Below are 15,668 nucleotides of genomic sequence, written 5' to 3' on the forward strand. Positions count from 1 at the left end.
AAGGAGACTTAATCAACTATGCTCATTATGGCTTTATTCAAAATAGCCAGAAACTGGAAACAACCTAGATGTCCCTCAACTGAATAGATAAAACAAAATGGGTTACATAAAGACAATGGAGTATTACTCAGAGGCTTAAAACAAAATGACATCATGAAATGTGCACATAAATTGATGGAACTAGGAAAAAAAAAAAAAAACATCCTGAGTGAGGTAACCCAGACCCAGAAAGATAAATATGGTGTGTATTCACTTGTAAGTGGATATCAGCTGTTAAGTAAATGATAATCAAGCTATAATCCACAGGCCCAGAGAGGTTAGGTAAAGAAGGCTATGGGGGGGAAAAAGCATGAATCTCCCTGGGAGGGAGAAATAGAGCAGATTTTATGGGCAGAAGGGAAGGTGGGAGCTGGGAGCCAGAGTGATCAGGTAGGGAGGGGAGATGGGGCGGAGGAAGAGAGTTTGAGGAGAGACAGCTGGAATTGGAAAGCATTTGCGAGGTGGTGTGGAAACCTGGTGCAGTGGAAACTTCCTAGAGTCTGTCAGTGACCCCAGTGAGGGCTCCTAATAATGGAGGGTATGAAGTGTGAATTGGTTATCTTTGGTAGGCAGGCAAGACTGGGTTACGTTCGGTTGAGTTGTTGGCGGAGGAGATCCTATGGAGATCCCTAAACACCCAGGCTGATGCTAGGACAGCAGGTTGCCCTTTCAAAACTGGTAACAGGGCCCATTTGCTGAGGACAACTTCTATTCAGATCACTGAACATAGAGAGGTTGAGCTGGTGCAGGTTTGGAGCCTTCATCCTTACGCCCTAGTCTCTTTGGCATGAGAAGGTACTCTGTAGGCTACAGAAAGAGAAACCTGGACACCAATCCAGGCACAAAACTCTCCACCTACAATCTGTCCTACCTGCAAGATGTGCTGGGGCAATTGTTGCACAAAATATGTGGGAGTGGCCGGCCAACCAATGACTGGTCCAACTTGAGGCCCATGCCACAAGAAAGGAGCCCATGCCCAACACTACTTAGATGGCCAGAAACTGGAGACTGGATAGCCCAGGAACCTACAGTAGGACCAAACATGACCAATGAAATGAAATGATCCCTGAATGATATTCTGTTATACTCATAGTTTGTCCAGTCTCCAGAGAGGCTTCCTCTGGCAGCAGATGGGAGTGGGTGCAGAGACCCACAGCCAGACATTATACAGACAGTGAGTCTAAACTGAAGGTCCTTCCCCTCAGGGATGGGTGAACCCCAAGTAAAAGGGGAAGGAAAAATTAAGGATTGGACTGCACCAGGTCCTCTGCATATATGTAATGGCTGCTAGCTTGGTGCTTTTGTGGGACTCCTAAGAGGTGGAGTGGGGGTATCTCTGACTCTTTTGTCTGTTCTTGAGAATCTTTTCCTCCCATTGGGTTGCCTTGTCCAGCCTAATAAAGGGCTGTATTATATCTCGTTTTGTCTTGTTTGGCTGCTGTCCTGTGGAAGTCTGCTCTTTTCTGAAAAGGAAATGGAGCGGGAACGAATCTGGGGGAGAGGAGAGGGAGGAGGGAGCTAGGAGTGGAAGTAGGGCAACTGTGTTTGGGACGTACTGTATGAAAGAAGAATCTACTTCAGCAGAGAAGAAAAAAAGAGTCAGAGTAAGATAATGCGCCAAGGATCAAATCCATACTGGCTAACAGAGGATCCTCTCCTCATTTACTAACCGAGCAAGAACAGTTATTATTTGATGGTCTCTATGGTGCAAAGAAACCCATTCTGAAGGTTTAAAAAAAAGACACAAAAAAAACCATAAAATTTATGAGTCAGGATTATAACTCACTTCTAGTCTAGAAAACAGATTAGGCAAAATATAAACAACCAGTAATAAAACATACACAGGAAAACTGGAGCAGGATAAGCTACTTATAATGGCTGATACAAATTTACCAAAACTTAATAAATAATTTCAAAATTTCATATGCTTTGAAATCATGAAAATTAGCTAAATACTTACTTGTAAATACCACTACCAAAATGATTGCCAGGTCAATGAAGAGAAACTGAAAGTCTCCCAGGTTACTCAGGATCTAGAACAGCAATTGTGAAAGTTTAAGAGTGTTTTCATAGCACTTTGCCAGGCTATAATCTTGTTTTTCCCCAAGAATGACACCTTCAAAATGATACTTGAACCTGCTCAGAAACTGAAACACATTTGCCTTTGAAATTAATAACAGTAACAATCATTGCATAACTTTGGCCGAATATTAGTACAAAAAGTTTAACTTGAAAATATTCAACATTCTAATCCTCAGTGTTCTCAAATGTCAGTATCTTTAAGTTTCTTCATACTTATGTCTTCCCTTCTGATACACTCTGTAAATAGTAAAAAGGGAATGTTCACAGAGATACCTTTAGGATGTTAGTGTCAATCAGTAGGAACTCTACAGTGAGATCATGTCAACCATAATCTAATAGAGTAACCTACTGTAACTACTGTGACATTCTTCTCCACATTCATAAAGTTCTATCAACTATTACTGAAATGTCTTTCTTTTTCTGTAAATACACAGCAAAGTTAACTACAACTGTGACTATAACACAGAAGGCATACATCTTTAGACTTCAGGGCCGTCCTCAACCACATAATGAATTTGAGACTAGCCTACAAACATAAAATCCTGTCCAACACAAGCAAAACCAATCTGTACTACAGACTACAAAGAACAAAATCAGCATTTCTTCTCCACAAAGCTGTAGCCATGGGTGCAGGCTTTAAGGAACATGTGTCCCAAATTAATGGCACTGCTATTCAACTCCATTAATACATGGTAATTTTATACACACTTCGTAAGTTTCAGGTTCAATCAATGTATTCAAGATCAATGACACATGCTCGATACCTTTGGTGCCTGACCATTAAGACCATGTCTGTGTGGTACCGGTACTCACAGAATAAAGGAGAGTAACACTGAAGTACTGTATGATGCTGTATAATGCCATGAATTTAAACACACAGAAAGACGTCATTAAAGCAGCACGGCCTTCCCTGCAAATAGAAATGTTGGCATGAGATTAACAGCACCTTAAGCCTGTCCTTCAGAGCACAATTCCATGACAGACGAACATCAACATTCACAGCTACAATGAAGTTCTTGGATACCAAAAAAATTATGCCACAACACAAAAGCATCAATCTGTTATAGATCAAATACACTGCTGAACATTATAACAAGTTTATATTGCACTTTATGATACTTTACCCTATTATATTTTAAGCACAAGCTAGAACAAAATTATAAACCTCAGCCAGGAATACTAGCTCTCACATCTATATTCATTCATAGCCACTGGGGAGGCTGAGAATGGGGGATCATACAAGTTCAAGGCCATTCAGGCTACATAGTGAATTCCTGGCCAGCCAGTGCTACAAAGTGGGATCCCATCTCAAACTACAGAGCAGGTGCTAAGGGGGTGCACACATGCTAAGGGGGCTGGAGAGATGGTTGGACAGTTAGGAGCACTGGCTGCTCTTCCAGAGGATCCAGCGTTTGATTCCCAGCACCCACATGGAGGCAACTCACAACTGCCCGGACTCTAGTTCCAGGGGTCCAGATGCTCTTTTCTGGTCTGCTTAGACATCAAGCACACACATGGTAGCGGTGCTCAGACTTCCACGCAGGCAAAACACATGCACGTTTTATTAAGGTCTCCTCAAAAAAAAAAGGGGGGGGGCGTGGAATAGACAGAAAGAGAAAGAAAGATCCCAATCTCCATTACCTGATGAGGTTTGGCACGCAGGAAATACTAGGTGTCTTAGAAGTAAAGGGAGATGCCACGGAAGCTTCAAGCTCAGACAAGGAAATCCCACCATGTGCCCTCTTCAAAGCCTAATTGTTTCAAGAAAACTGATTAAATTTTGTGACTATAACTCAGGCTAAAAAAAGAACTACCAAAAAAACCCACAAAAACTTTACTTACACCACAATCATTTGCACCATCACCGCACATCCCAACAAAGTAACTAAGAAAAAAGAAGTTTAAGATTTTATTACAACTCCCATAGAAAGCAGTGGATTCTCCAGCACAGAGTCACAGAGAGCTAATGGATAATGAGTTGACACACTAGACGACCCCGACAGGACAGTCTACTGACAGCACACTGGGCTAAAAGCAGAAAGAGCTGAGTAACTTATGTCTGTCTGTACATGAACAAATGATTTTGGTGTCTTGATTTCCTGACCTGTAGAGCAAAGACTTCTCCCTTAGAAAGTTCAAACATTACTGGTTACTAAAACTCCAGAGCCAGGAACCAAGTGCATTTGTGTGAATCTATAAACCCAGAACTTGGGAGAATCAAGAGTTCAAGGCTAGCTAAGACATTGCCTTCAAAACAAAAATACCCCAAAAGTCAAATTATAAAGTCACCTCTTTCACTATACACCCACACATATACAAGTAGCACTAAGTGGACTGAGTAGGTTGAAGAAAGGAAGAAAAAACCCATGAGCCTAGGAGGCAGAAGTAGAAGGAGAGATGGGGGGATTGGAGGGAACAGGGAGTGAGTGGGGCTTGCTTATAACAAACTATAAGCACATACATGAATTTCAAAGGAAAGAGCACTGAATTAATGATCTTTGTGTAGGTATAACCTTAAGAAAGCATTGTGATATTTTACTTCAGCTAGACAAACATGCAGGTGAGCTTGTTTTAAAAAAAAAGTTCGCCGGGCGGCGTTGGCACAGGCCTTTAATCCCAGCACTCGGGAGGCAGAGCCAGGCGGATCTCTGTGAGTTCAAGGCCAGCCTGGTCTATAGAGCGAGATCCAGGACAGGCACCAAAACTACACAGAAACCCTGTCTTGGAAAGAAAAAAAAAAAAAAAACAAAAAAAACAAAAACAAAAGCAAAACCCATAAAGTTCTTACCTATCTTATAGGTATGAATGCCCCCCCCCCCCCTCTCCTCTCTCTCTCTCTCTCTCTCTCTCTCTCAGGTAGGAATGCCTGCCTCTCTCTCTCTCTCTCTCTCTCTCTCTCTCTCTCTCTCTCTCTCTCTCTCTCACTCATACACACACACACAACATATCTCATCTGTTATAAGAAGTATTTCAGATTTTTGGAGTTTTTCATATTTTGGAATGTTTGCTTCAAATTCTATTCTGACACTCAAAAAGTTTCAGATTTTGAAACATTAAGGATGCTAAACTTATACATAAGAAATATGAATTACTATTCTGAATTTGAAAATGAAATTACAATTCATGAGGGGGGGGACCAAGAAACCATAAAAGTCCATGACTACGTACTCTACATTCTGCAATGCTTCTACCAACTGTGTCTTCTGATCCGGCGCCATTCGCGCAAACACGGTGCCATGCAGCATCAACTAGAAAACAAACACAAATCGTTAAAATGCCATTCACAGTAAGCTCATGAAAACATCCATAAATTCACAGTACTTACCTTGGGAACAAGATCTTGAAAATGTTCCAGTATCACTGAAAATGACTTTCCATTCATCGCAAAATGAAAGCGAGTAAACTGAAGATCCTCTAAGCTATCACGGGCAAGTTTAATTGGAATATCCTGTACATGAGACATTCAGAACAATATTCAGGCAGTCATACGAAGAAATATAGTTCTTATGTTCAATATACTTATTCCAAGATTGGATTCTTTCACATTATATATTATACATATCATTAAAATCTTAGGATTTGCTGAGGGGTGCCTCACACCTTTAATCCCAGCACTTGGGAGGCAGAGGCAGTCAGATCTCTGAGTTCGAGGCCAGCCTGGTCTACCGAGGGAGACCCAGGACAGCCAGGGCTACACAGAGAAACCCTGTCTCAAAAGGAAAAAAAAGCAAACACACACACACACACACACACACACAAAAAAAAACCAACAATGACAACAACAAAAAAAAACCTTACCATTTATTCAAAAAGGAAAAAATCAATATTAAGGTTACCTAGAATATTCATTTAAAAAAAAAAAAAGAAAGAAAGAAAAACTATGATTATAGGCAGTACACCTATAATCCCGTCACTAAAGAGGTGATGACAAGATCAGCTTCACTTTGAAGTGATCTGAGAACTGCTTTTTTTTGTTTCTGTTTTTTCCAGACAGGGTTTCTCTGTGTAGCCCCGGCTATCCTGGAACTCGCTCTGTAGACCAGGCTGGCCTCCAACTCACAGATATCTGCCTGCCTCTGCCTTCCTGAATGCTGGGATTAAAGGCATGCACCAGACCAAGAATTGCATTTTTACGGACTACCTGGATCGTTTACTACTGATTATGATTAAAAATGGGGTATTTGGGATTCTTACATTTTCAAACTATGGTTCTCAATTTTGACTAAATATAAAAATTTAAACATTCAGATTCTTATGCTAATGAATCAGAATCTCTGGAGTGATAGTCCTTGAGTCTATTTTCAGTTTTTGTTAATACTGGGTTTTCCTGTACCATCTTTTTTTTTCCATACTAAATTCAAATAAGCAAATTCAAAAAGACAATATAAATATTACCTCTGAGTCAATTGCTGATGATTCATTACACTGTGTCAGGGAGTCTGCATAATGCCAATTGATCTTTAACAACCTTCCCATCCTTTGGAGGTAATGCTTCAGCAATAATAACTTTATCCTGAGGTAGAATCATTCCACAGTCTCTGGCCACAGAGACAGCTGTCAACATGTTGTCACCTAATTTTCCGAAATATTTAAAACACATTAAGGTTGAACAGGAAACATGGATGTGAGGAATGAGTACTAGGCATCTCCTACAGTGCCTATGGCTGGCAGAACAGACCGAGAATAAAGAGGGCCCACAAGATGGCTCTGCTGGAAAAGGAGCTCTGCTGCCAGCCTAGTAACCCGAGTGTGAGTCCCAGCTCTCACACGGAAGTGAAACTGACTCCTGTAAGCTAATCTCTTGACGCCCACACATACATACATACAAACCCATAATACGGAAAAGAAGTGTAATTTTAAAAATTCTAATCTTAATTCTGACAAACACCTGGTAATCACTTTCTATTTATATGTCAATATTAAAATAAATTACAAACAATCCCCAAAATGAACAAGGCATGCACTTATTCCTCAGGATTTTATATTACAGCACAAGAAACATTTACAGATAATTCACACAAGGCAATGTACAACATGTGGTACAGGAAACAGAATAAAAAGGAACAGAATTAAAATGTTTCAGTTTCTCCTTCACTACTGTTCTATATTTTCTATAAACAGGTTTTGTTAGAAATCAAAGCAAGGATTATAGTCATCTTATTATCTTGGAAAATTATGTAGAGTTGAAATAGGACAATACATGGTAGAGCCACTAAATAATGTGTTTTCATAAATGACACACAACGTGAGCTCCACATCACACTCACCTGTGACCATGACAGTTCGAATGTTGGCTTTATGCAAATCTTCAAGTACTGCAGGGGTTTCCTGCTTTAATTTGTTCTGCATTATAATCAATCCCATAAAATCCATGTTGTTTTCAATGGCATCTCTGAAGAAAAGAATTAATACACAATGGTTTAGTTTGGCTGAAAGATTGACAGCAATCTAAAATACATAAATCTAAAATATCTTTAAGTTATAAAGTAAAACACTCACATGCTGAATGAACCACATTTATATGTACCAGTTCACTATCTCCAAAAACTTAAATCTCAAAAATAATTTCCAAGCAATGTTTTAATATATTGAAATACAAATTAACCTGATATGAAATACAAAGATCATCTGGAAATATCTATCTTTGTAAACATTAATCGGTTCTGGCACTAAGGCATATTAATATTTTATACAAAAGGATAAAAGCACAAATCTGTGTCCTTCATGAAATATAGCCAAATTTAAATGCTAAGGGAAGGCATACCAGAAGTATATTAGCTATACCTATGATGGATTCATTACAGATGTATCTTTTAGAATAGTGATAACCAAGAGTTATCACAATGTTACTCTTTCAATAACTGATTATCTACTATGCTGGTGCATATCCCTAGGTCAAATATAAAGACATTTCTCTAATAGATGTTTGTAAAAACATTCTTTAGCACTATCATGGTGACAAAGTCTGTTCAATGAACAAAACTGTGACTCTGTCTTGACTAGTAAGTCTCAAGCTACAAAACTATACCATAGACACAGTTTTAATCAACTGGGAAAGAAAGCCTTAAGTTACCAACTAAAAACTCGGATATGAAATCACCAAGTGATTTATCAACAACAGGAATGAGGTATAGCTCAGCCAGGAAAGTGCTTGCCATGAAAGCGCGAAGATCTGATCTGAATCCCCAGCAGACATGTAAGAAGTCAGGCTTGGCAGTGCACAACTGTAATCCTAGTGCTGGGGAGGCAGAGTCAGGAGGAGCCCTGAGGCTGGCTAGCCAGTTAGCACTGGTGAACCGGGCAGTTCCAGGGTTAGTGAGAGACTGACTGTTCTCAAAAACCAAAGTGGAGTGCAATAGAGAAAATGCCTACCACTGACCTCTGCCCTCCAAACACGGAGACCCAAGCACAAACGCAACATGGACAATTTCAACAATAGTGAATTATTATTATTTAACAATTGTTATCCATGAAACCTAACTGTCTTTTAAATACTTAATTCATAACAAACGGTAAAGACACTGCAGGGGAAAGAGGGAGGGAGGGGAACCCTTGAGATCTGACTGTGTTCAAAACACAGTTGAAACAATGTGAAAGTACTGGGTTAGTAAGCATTGACCAGTTAGTCTCCCACTGGGCTCTCAATTCTGGATTCAGCTGATTTCCAATGAACTTAACAACTCTAAAATGTAAAGGTTTAAATAATAAGAGAATGGTAAAAATCTGTTCCTATGAGGCAAAACACAGAGACGGTCTAAAAGAAGAGAACAGACAAAGTTAACAAGGAGGGATAGGGTATTCTGATTAAAAGAAACACCTATTCAAGGGAATGGAAAGCTCTCTGAATAGAGAACTACAGACTTAAGAACTACAGGTGACTGAACAATTAGTCTTTGAGGGACAATGGCAAAAGGTGACATTATAAGAGTAATGTGTCTTTTTCTGGAATGAGGACATACCCATGGTTTTCAGTGTGATTTGTGTATCAGTTCACTAGGTTTTAGTTTTTGTACATATGTGTTTTCCCTGCATGTATGACTGTGGTGTGCCTAGTGCCCACAGAAGTCAGACGAAGATCCTGGATCCCCTGGTACTGGGATCATGAGTGGTCCTGAGCCACCATATGTGCTAGAAACCAAACCCAGGCCCTCTGAAAAAGCAGCCAGTGCTGTTAACTTCTGAGCCCCATCTCCAGCCCCCTTGCTCTGTTTTTTTGTTTTTTAGTACATTTATATTCAGATCTCCAAAACAGGCAGAAGTATCAGGACAAACTATATTCCTTCCTGCTTACAAAATACTAAAACAGCCTAAAATATTAACAAAAGCACTGCCCTTAAAGGCTAAGTCCAGAACCAGAGAAGGGCGGGATGGCTGGTAACATCTGTCAACCTGACAATAACCTAGGATCAACTGGAGACAGGGCTCTGGGCATGCCTGTGGGGGGTTATCTTGTTGATTATGCTGAGGTGGGAAGACCTACCCACTGTAGGTGGTACTGTTCTCTGGCTAGGATCCTAGACTGCAGATATGGAGAAAAAGAGATGAGCAACAGCATGTATGCACACTTGTGTCTCCTGTGTGCATAGATAGAACTGGATGCTTCAAGCTCCCACTGCCTTGACTGCCCTGTCCTACCATAATGACTACACCTTGAACTGTGAGCTCAAAGAAATCCTTTGTTCCTCACATTGCTTTGTCAGGACTTTATTACTGTAGCCCCAGGAAAAAGAACTAAGTCAAATACAAAGCTGTATTTATACAGGAAAAGAAAAAGGTGTCAGCACTGTCATCTGACAAAATGGGAAAGAAAGCAGCAGAGAAAAACAGGAGAGAAAGACAGCAGCTATTATGACTCATGACACTCACTGCCGAATTTATATTTGGTTGCCACTGCGTGGTTTTAGGAATAATAAACAGACTCATTTATTGCTCCTAGAACATGCTTGGCACATAGTAAAAATCTGCTAACAAGCTGGAGGGATGTTTCCGTGGTTAAGAGCACATAGTCCCACTTTTAAAAGGGGACCCAACCAAATTCAGTTCCCAGCACCGACATCAGGTAGCTCACAACTGCCTGTAACTCTACCTCAAGGGGATCCAACACTCACTGCTGCCATCCATGGGCACTGCACTCACATATGCAAATCCACAGACATACAGATAACTTAAAAATCAAAATAAAAAAACAGATAACAATTTCACAAACTACAAGTACTTCCGGACTTCTAAAGTAAACAATTATTTCAAGAACATAAACTCAGGGGGAAAAAAAAAAATCAATAGAGTGGGGTGTGGTGGTATACAATTTAATCCCAGCATTGGGAGGCAGAGGCAGGCAGATCTTTGTCTTTGGAGTTCCAGGCAAGTCTGCTCTACACAGTAAATTCCAGGATAGCCAGGACTACACAAAGAAACTTGAAAAACAAACAAAAAAGAGCAATATCGAATGAAAGAAAAAAAAAACCCATAGTTTCACCTCAAACACTAACAAAGTTACAATATACACATTTCACACATTCAACCTTTAATAAATACATAACCACGTCATTACTGTACATGACTTAGAGGAATCTAAGTGATGCACTTTGGGAACTATAGGAAAGCCATTCAGCCTTACCTACTAACATGCTGTACTTTGTGCCATGTCAGTTTGGACTCCAGTTTCCTGTGTGCGAGAGCAATCACACGGAAGCCTTGTTTGGTGTAATCTTCTAAAACTTTCTCAAAATCAACTGGAACTTTTAAAAAGAAGAGGAAATTAATTTTAGAATTGCTAACGTAAGTTCATATAAACATCAGTTTTACCCAGAGCCTAGTCATTCCCTTACCTGTTTCAGGTTTACAAAGACTGGCAATGACCTCAGGGGCTCCTTTCATGTAGGCGTCCATTTTCTTGTCCCCTAGTACCCTTGCAACCACACTCATCCGTTGTAAAGCAGAAGAAAACGGGAACTGTCGAACAATTCCTATCTCATAAATAGCCTATTTAATTTCAAAAAAGGCACAAAGGACTTATTATTCTTTAAAAACAAAAGCAAATGTACTTATCTAAGAAGAAGAAAGCATCTTCACTTACTGGAAGTTCAAACAGCTCCTAAAAACAAGAGAGTAAGTACAGATTAATATATACCAGCTAGAAAAACTAAAACATCCACAAAATACATTTAGGAAGTAACAAGCAACTCTGAGTAAGTCAGAACCTAAGAGGCCCTCAGCACCACCCATGAAAAAGGAATGCTGTCACGGTGTAGCTTCATGGTATGACCACCCAGGCAGAATGCATATGGCCCGGGCTTCAGTTCCTAGCATAGGAGAGTGGGGATAAGATGGGAAATAGTATTCAACATTTTCATAAAAATACTGACACATTAAATGCTAAAATAAATGAGAGGAACACTTAAAAATTCATCTAAGAGTAAAACTACTAAGAGTGCCTTTTTATAAATTCTTTGTATGCAATTCTAGGAATACGGATGCATACTAAAAAGACTGACTATCACACGTATGAGTGGCAAAGGACAGAGGGCACTGGGAATTTAATTGCAACATTTTACAGAGTGCCTGTAACACATCAGGGGTAACCTTTCTGATAAGCTCAGTTAAAACACGTGTATCTTCATGGATTAATACACCCGACTCCCTCTCCTAGAGGTACTTCCAAACTAGAGTTAAAGTGACATCACACCATTTCTTGGTTTCCTGCAGCTGTAGACTCTGGAAGCAGCTGTTTGGAAGGACGAACCACAGTGGGCATAATCCGGTTATGAAGTGCTGTTTCTTCTTCAGTTGCTTCTTCCAAAATCTAAAAGGAAAACACTCAACATATCAGAAAATCCCATACTCCTTTCATTTTTAAGTGGTCCATTAAAGAAAAAAAAAAAGCAATTATTATCAAAGGACATGTGAACACTAAATTATTAACATAAATATATTTATTCTAACGTAAATAAAATAAAACATAAAAAGAGCTACTCAGATACCTGGCGACCTTTGGGTGAGGGGAGAAAGACCTTGGAAGTAGAATAAAGGAGCAAATATGAAGCCTGCTGTCTCCAGAATGAGCTGAAGGCACATGGTTATTACTTTTAAGTATTTTTAGCGTATAATACAGGAATTTCCTTTCTGCCAACAAATGTGTTCACAGGTGTACACTTGTAATCCCAGTACTCAAGAATACCGAAGCAAAAGAATCAGGAGCTTAAGGCTAGCCTAGGCTACATAGTGAGCTTGAGGTCAACCTTGACTACAGGAGAGCTTTTCTCAAGCCTAGACAGAGTTCAGATATGGTTAATAGAACACTAAGTAGAAAATAGGCTGTACTGGTCAGTATGTGATTTGAGAGCCATACCAAGAAATCATAAACACCTTTAGTTAAGCTACTAGAGTCATAACCTCTTGATTTACACTTTAAAAAAAATTATGTGTATGGGTATTCTACCTGCACATGTAATCTGTGCACCATGTGTGTACCTCATGCCAATGAAGGCAAAGAGAGGACATAGGATCCCTGGGACTGAGTTACAGACAGTTCTAAACTGCCACGTGGTACTGAGAATTGAACCTAATATTATGCAAGAGAAGTCAGTGCTCAAAAGCACTGGGCCATCTCTCCAGCTCTCAACTTTACTTAAAAATTTTTTTCTGGGTAAGATGGCACAAGGGTTGAAGATGCTTGCTATGCAGGCCTGATTATTTGCTTTCTGATCCTGGGATTTCCATAGTTGAAGAGAACTGAATGAACACACACACACACACACACACACACACACACACACACACACACACACCCCAATAATGCAGAGGGGGAAGAGAGAAAAAACAAACTTCAACTAGCTCAGCCTCAGATGATGTGCCTGGCATGAACGTGCCACCAACCTAGACAGAGCCTCAGCAAAAGTCTGCACTAAATACACACGGAAGAAAACTAAACTAATCTGACTAACTGGAGGAATCCATTAATGCAAAACATGAGGAAAACTTTTTAAACAATCAAATTTATACACTTCCACAACATACTTTCCCACATCTGACCATCTCAGAAATTGGGATGTATCTTAATGTCCTAGGACTAGTTTTAAGTCCAGTTTAAGAAGAGGGAACCACAACCAAGAAAATGTTGCTATCAGACTAGCCTGTGGGGCATTTTCTTGATTAATGATTAATGGGGGAGGGCCTGGACCCCATAGATGGTGCCACCTCTACGCAGGTGGTCCTGGGTGGTATGAGAAAGCAAACTGAAGCCAGGTGCAGGGGCGGGCACACATTGTTAATCCCAGCGCTTGGGAGGCAGAGGGAGGTGGATCTCTGTGAGTTCAAGGTCAGCATGATCTACATGAGTTTCAGGACAGCCAAGGCTTTGTAGAGACCCTGTCTCTAAAAAAAATAAAAATAAAGACAACAAACAGGCTGAGTAAGCCAGTAAGCAGCCCTCTTCCAAGGCCTCTGCTTTGGTTCCAACCTCCAGGAAGTTCAGTTTGGAGTCCCTACACCAACTTCTTTAAAGGATGAATGCCAGGTGAACTGTAAGCTCAAATAAACTCTATTCTCCCGAAACTGCCTTTGGTCATGGTTTCTTACCACAGCCACAGAAATCCTAACCAAAACAGAAATGAACACCAGGTTGTGGGGTGTGCTATGGCAGCCCTGACCATGTTTTGGAGAGGACTGTGGAAGGACTTTGGAGCTTTGGGCTAGAAAAGGCACTGAGCACTCAGAGCTCAGTGGCCAGTGGGGCCATTTATGTAATATTTTTAAATGAAGAAAATGGTTCTGGTCAGAGGAGCCGAATAATTGGCTGTAGTAACAAAAGCCCAAAACCACCTGGCAGAAGTAGTGCACATCTTTAATCCCAGCACACCAGAGGCAGAGGCAGAGAGATCTCTGTGAGTTCGAAGCCAGCCTGGTGTACAAAGTGAGTTTCAGAACAGCCAGAGATCTTACACAGAAAAATCCTGTCTCTAAAAACCAAAACCCAAAACAAAAAGCAAAGAGCAGAACCACTAAAGAGAAACCTTTGCTGGGACAACTGATGCTGGTCAGCTGGGACTGAGGAATTAGCAGTGATTAAAGAGAGACCAGAATCACTGAGTCTTCTGGGACTATTTCCTCAGGGTCAGCAGGGTGTAGTCCAGGGTGGGCAAGGCTGCATCTCAGGCTGACACCCCAAAATTGGTACTATGTTAGAATCACTTAGGTGGTGCTTGTTTTGAAGACATGAAGGGGGTCAGGGAGAACAGCTGAGGCTTGGCACTGTGGTGGAGATGGAGTTTGGGGGGAGGGGCTGGGAGAAGCTACTGGTAAAAATACAGCCCAGTACCACAGAGTCTAAGGGCTCACTCCGATACTCAGGAGGTAAAAGCAGGATATCCTCAGCTATACAGCTGTGCTTAAGATGAGTCTATGTTACAAAAAAAACCTGTTTCAAACTTACCCATCCAATGGCTTCAAACATTTTCAAATCGAGTGGGTCACCAGAAAGTACACCTTCAATTTTTGTAAGTGAATGACAAGTAGCCATGCAAGCAACGAATTGAGATTTTACCAATGTCTCGCTGCAAACATTGTCTTCCGGTAAAAGAAATCTAAACAGAGAATACACACCGAATTAGGTTTGCAAATCTCTAGACTCAAACCAATATTCTAACATCTTTTCAAATTTGTAATTAAAAAAAAAAAATCAAACTAGGCATGGTAGAGATGACCTGTAATCCTAGCACTTGAACCAAGGAGTTCAAGGTCCAACCGAAAATTACAGTAAAATACATGAAACTCCATCTGTAATTACCTATGTTATGCTAAGTGCAGTGATACGGGCACAGAAGAGGCAGAGGCAAAAGGATCAAGAGTTCAGTCAGCCTTTTCCACACAGTGAATTCAAACAAGAGTAAGACAGTAAGAGACTGCTGTCTGAAAACCAACTGACGGCTGGGGTTCAGCCCACTGAAGGCTGGGGTATAGTTCTGCAGTAAAGAGTCACACCGTTAGCAAGAATAGGGTTGACTCTGACCCTCAGCAGCAACACAAACACAAATCCCTGCCATTAAAAAAAAAAACAAAAACAAAAACATGCAAACTATGTAGTATTTACTAGGTACCAAGAACTCTTCTAGGACTGTTATAAACCAACTCATTACATTTGCTTTGTTTACCCCAGAGGCTGGATATTGAAGTCATGACAACTGGGGGGAAAAAATGTCCAAAAGGAGAATTTTAAAATTAGAATTAGAAGAGACGGAGAGATGGCTCATTGGCTAAGAATGCTTGCTCTTTGAATCTCCACCACCCATTTAAAAAACAAACAAACAAACAAAAACAGATATGTTTTTCCCATGCCTGCAACCCCAGCATTAGGGAATTGAGACAGGTGGATCCCAAGAGAGGAATGACCCAGCCAACCTGGCTAAAATGGTGATCTTTGGGTTTAGTTAGAGACCATGTCTCAAGTCGGTAAGGTAGGAAGCAGGAGGAAAACACCCTGTGTTCTGCTCTGTGCATGTGCATCAGCTAGGGTACACACACTTGCACACTCACACATGCACCATACACAC

The 15,668-nt window shown here is 40.5% G+C and overlaps 1 protein-coding gene across 1 annotated transcript in view; it reads right to left on the minus strand.

Annotated features, from left to right (window-relative positions):
• Positions 1-15,668, minus strand: part of LOC128111942 (polyamine-transporting ATPase 13A3-like) — a 58,985-nt gene that overhangs the window by 18,722 nt on the left and 24,595 nt on the right. The window contains 14 exon segments of the mRNA XM_052740515.1: positions 2,000-2,072; positions 2,935-3,031; positions 3,763-3,872; positions 3,964-4,006; positions 5,290-5,369; positions 5,447-5,569; positions 6,517-6,582; positions 6,584-6,693; positions 7,389-7,513; positions 10,739-10,859; positions 10,950-11,103; positions 11,198-11,215; positions 11,807-11,923; positions 14,552-14,702. Coding sequence (XP_052596475.1) covers positions 2,000-2,072; positions 2,935-3,031; positions 3,763-3,872; positions 3,964-4,006; positions 5,290-5,369; positions 5,447-5,569; positions 6,517-6,582; positions 6,584-6,693; positions 7,389-7,513; positions 10,739-10,859; positions 10,950-11,103; positions 11,198-11,215; positions 11,807-11,923; positions 14,552-14,702 — 1,388 coding nt within the window.

The sequence above is a fragment of the Peromyscus californicus genome, unplaced genomic scaffold, assembly GCF_007827085.1.
Source record: "Peromyscus californicus insignis strain IS unplaced genomic scaffold, ASM782708v3 Scaffold_16__1_contigs__length_79575227, whole genome shotgun sequence".
NCBI lineage: Eukaryota > Metazoa > Chordata > Mammalia > Rodentia > Cricetidae > Peromyscus > Peromyscus californicus.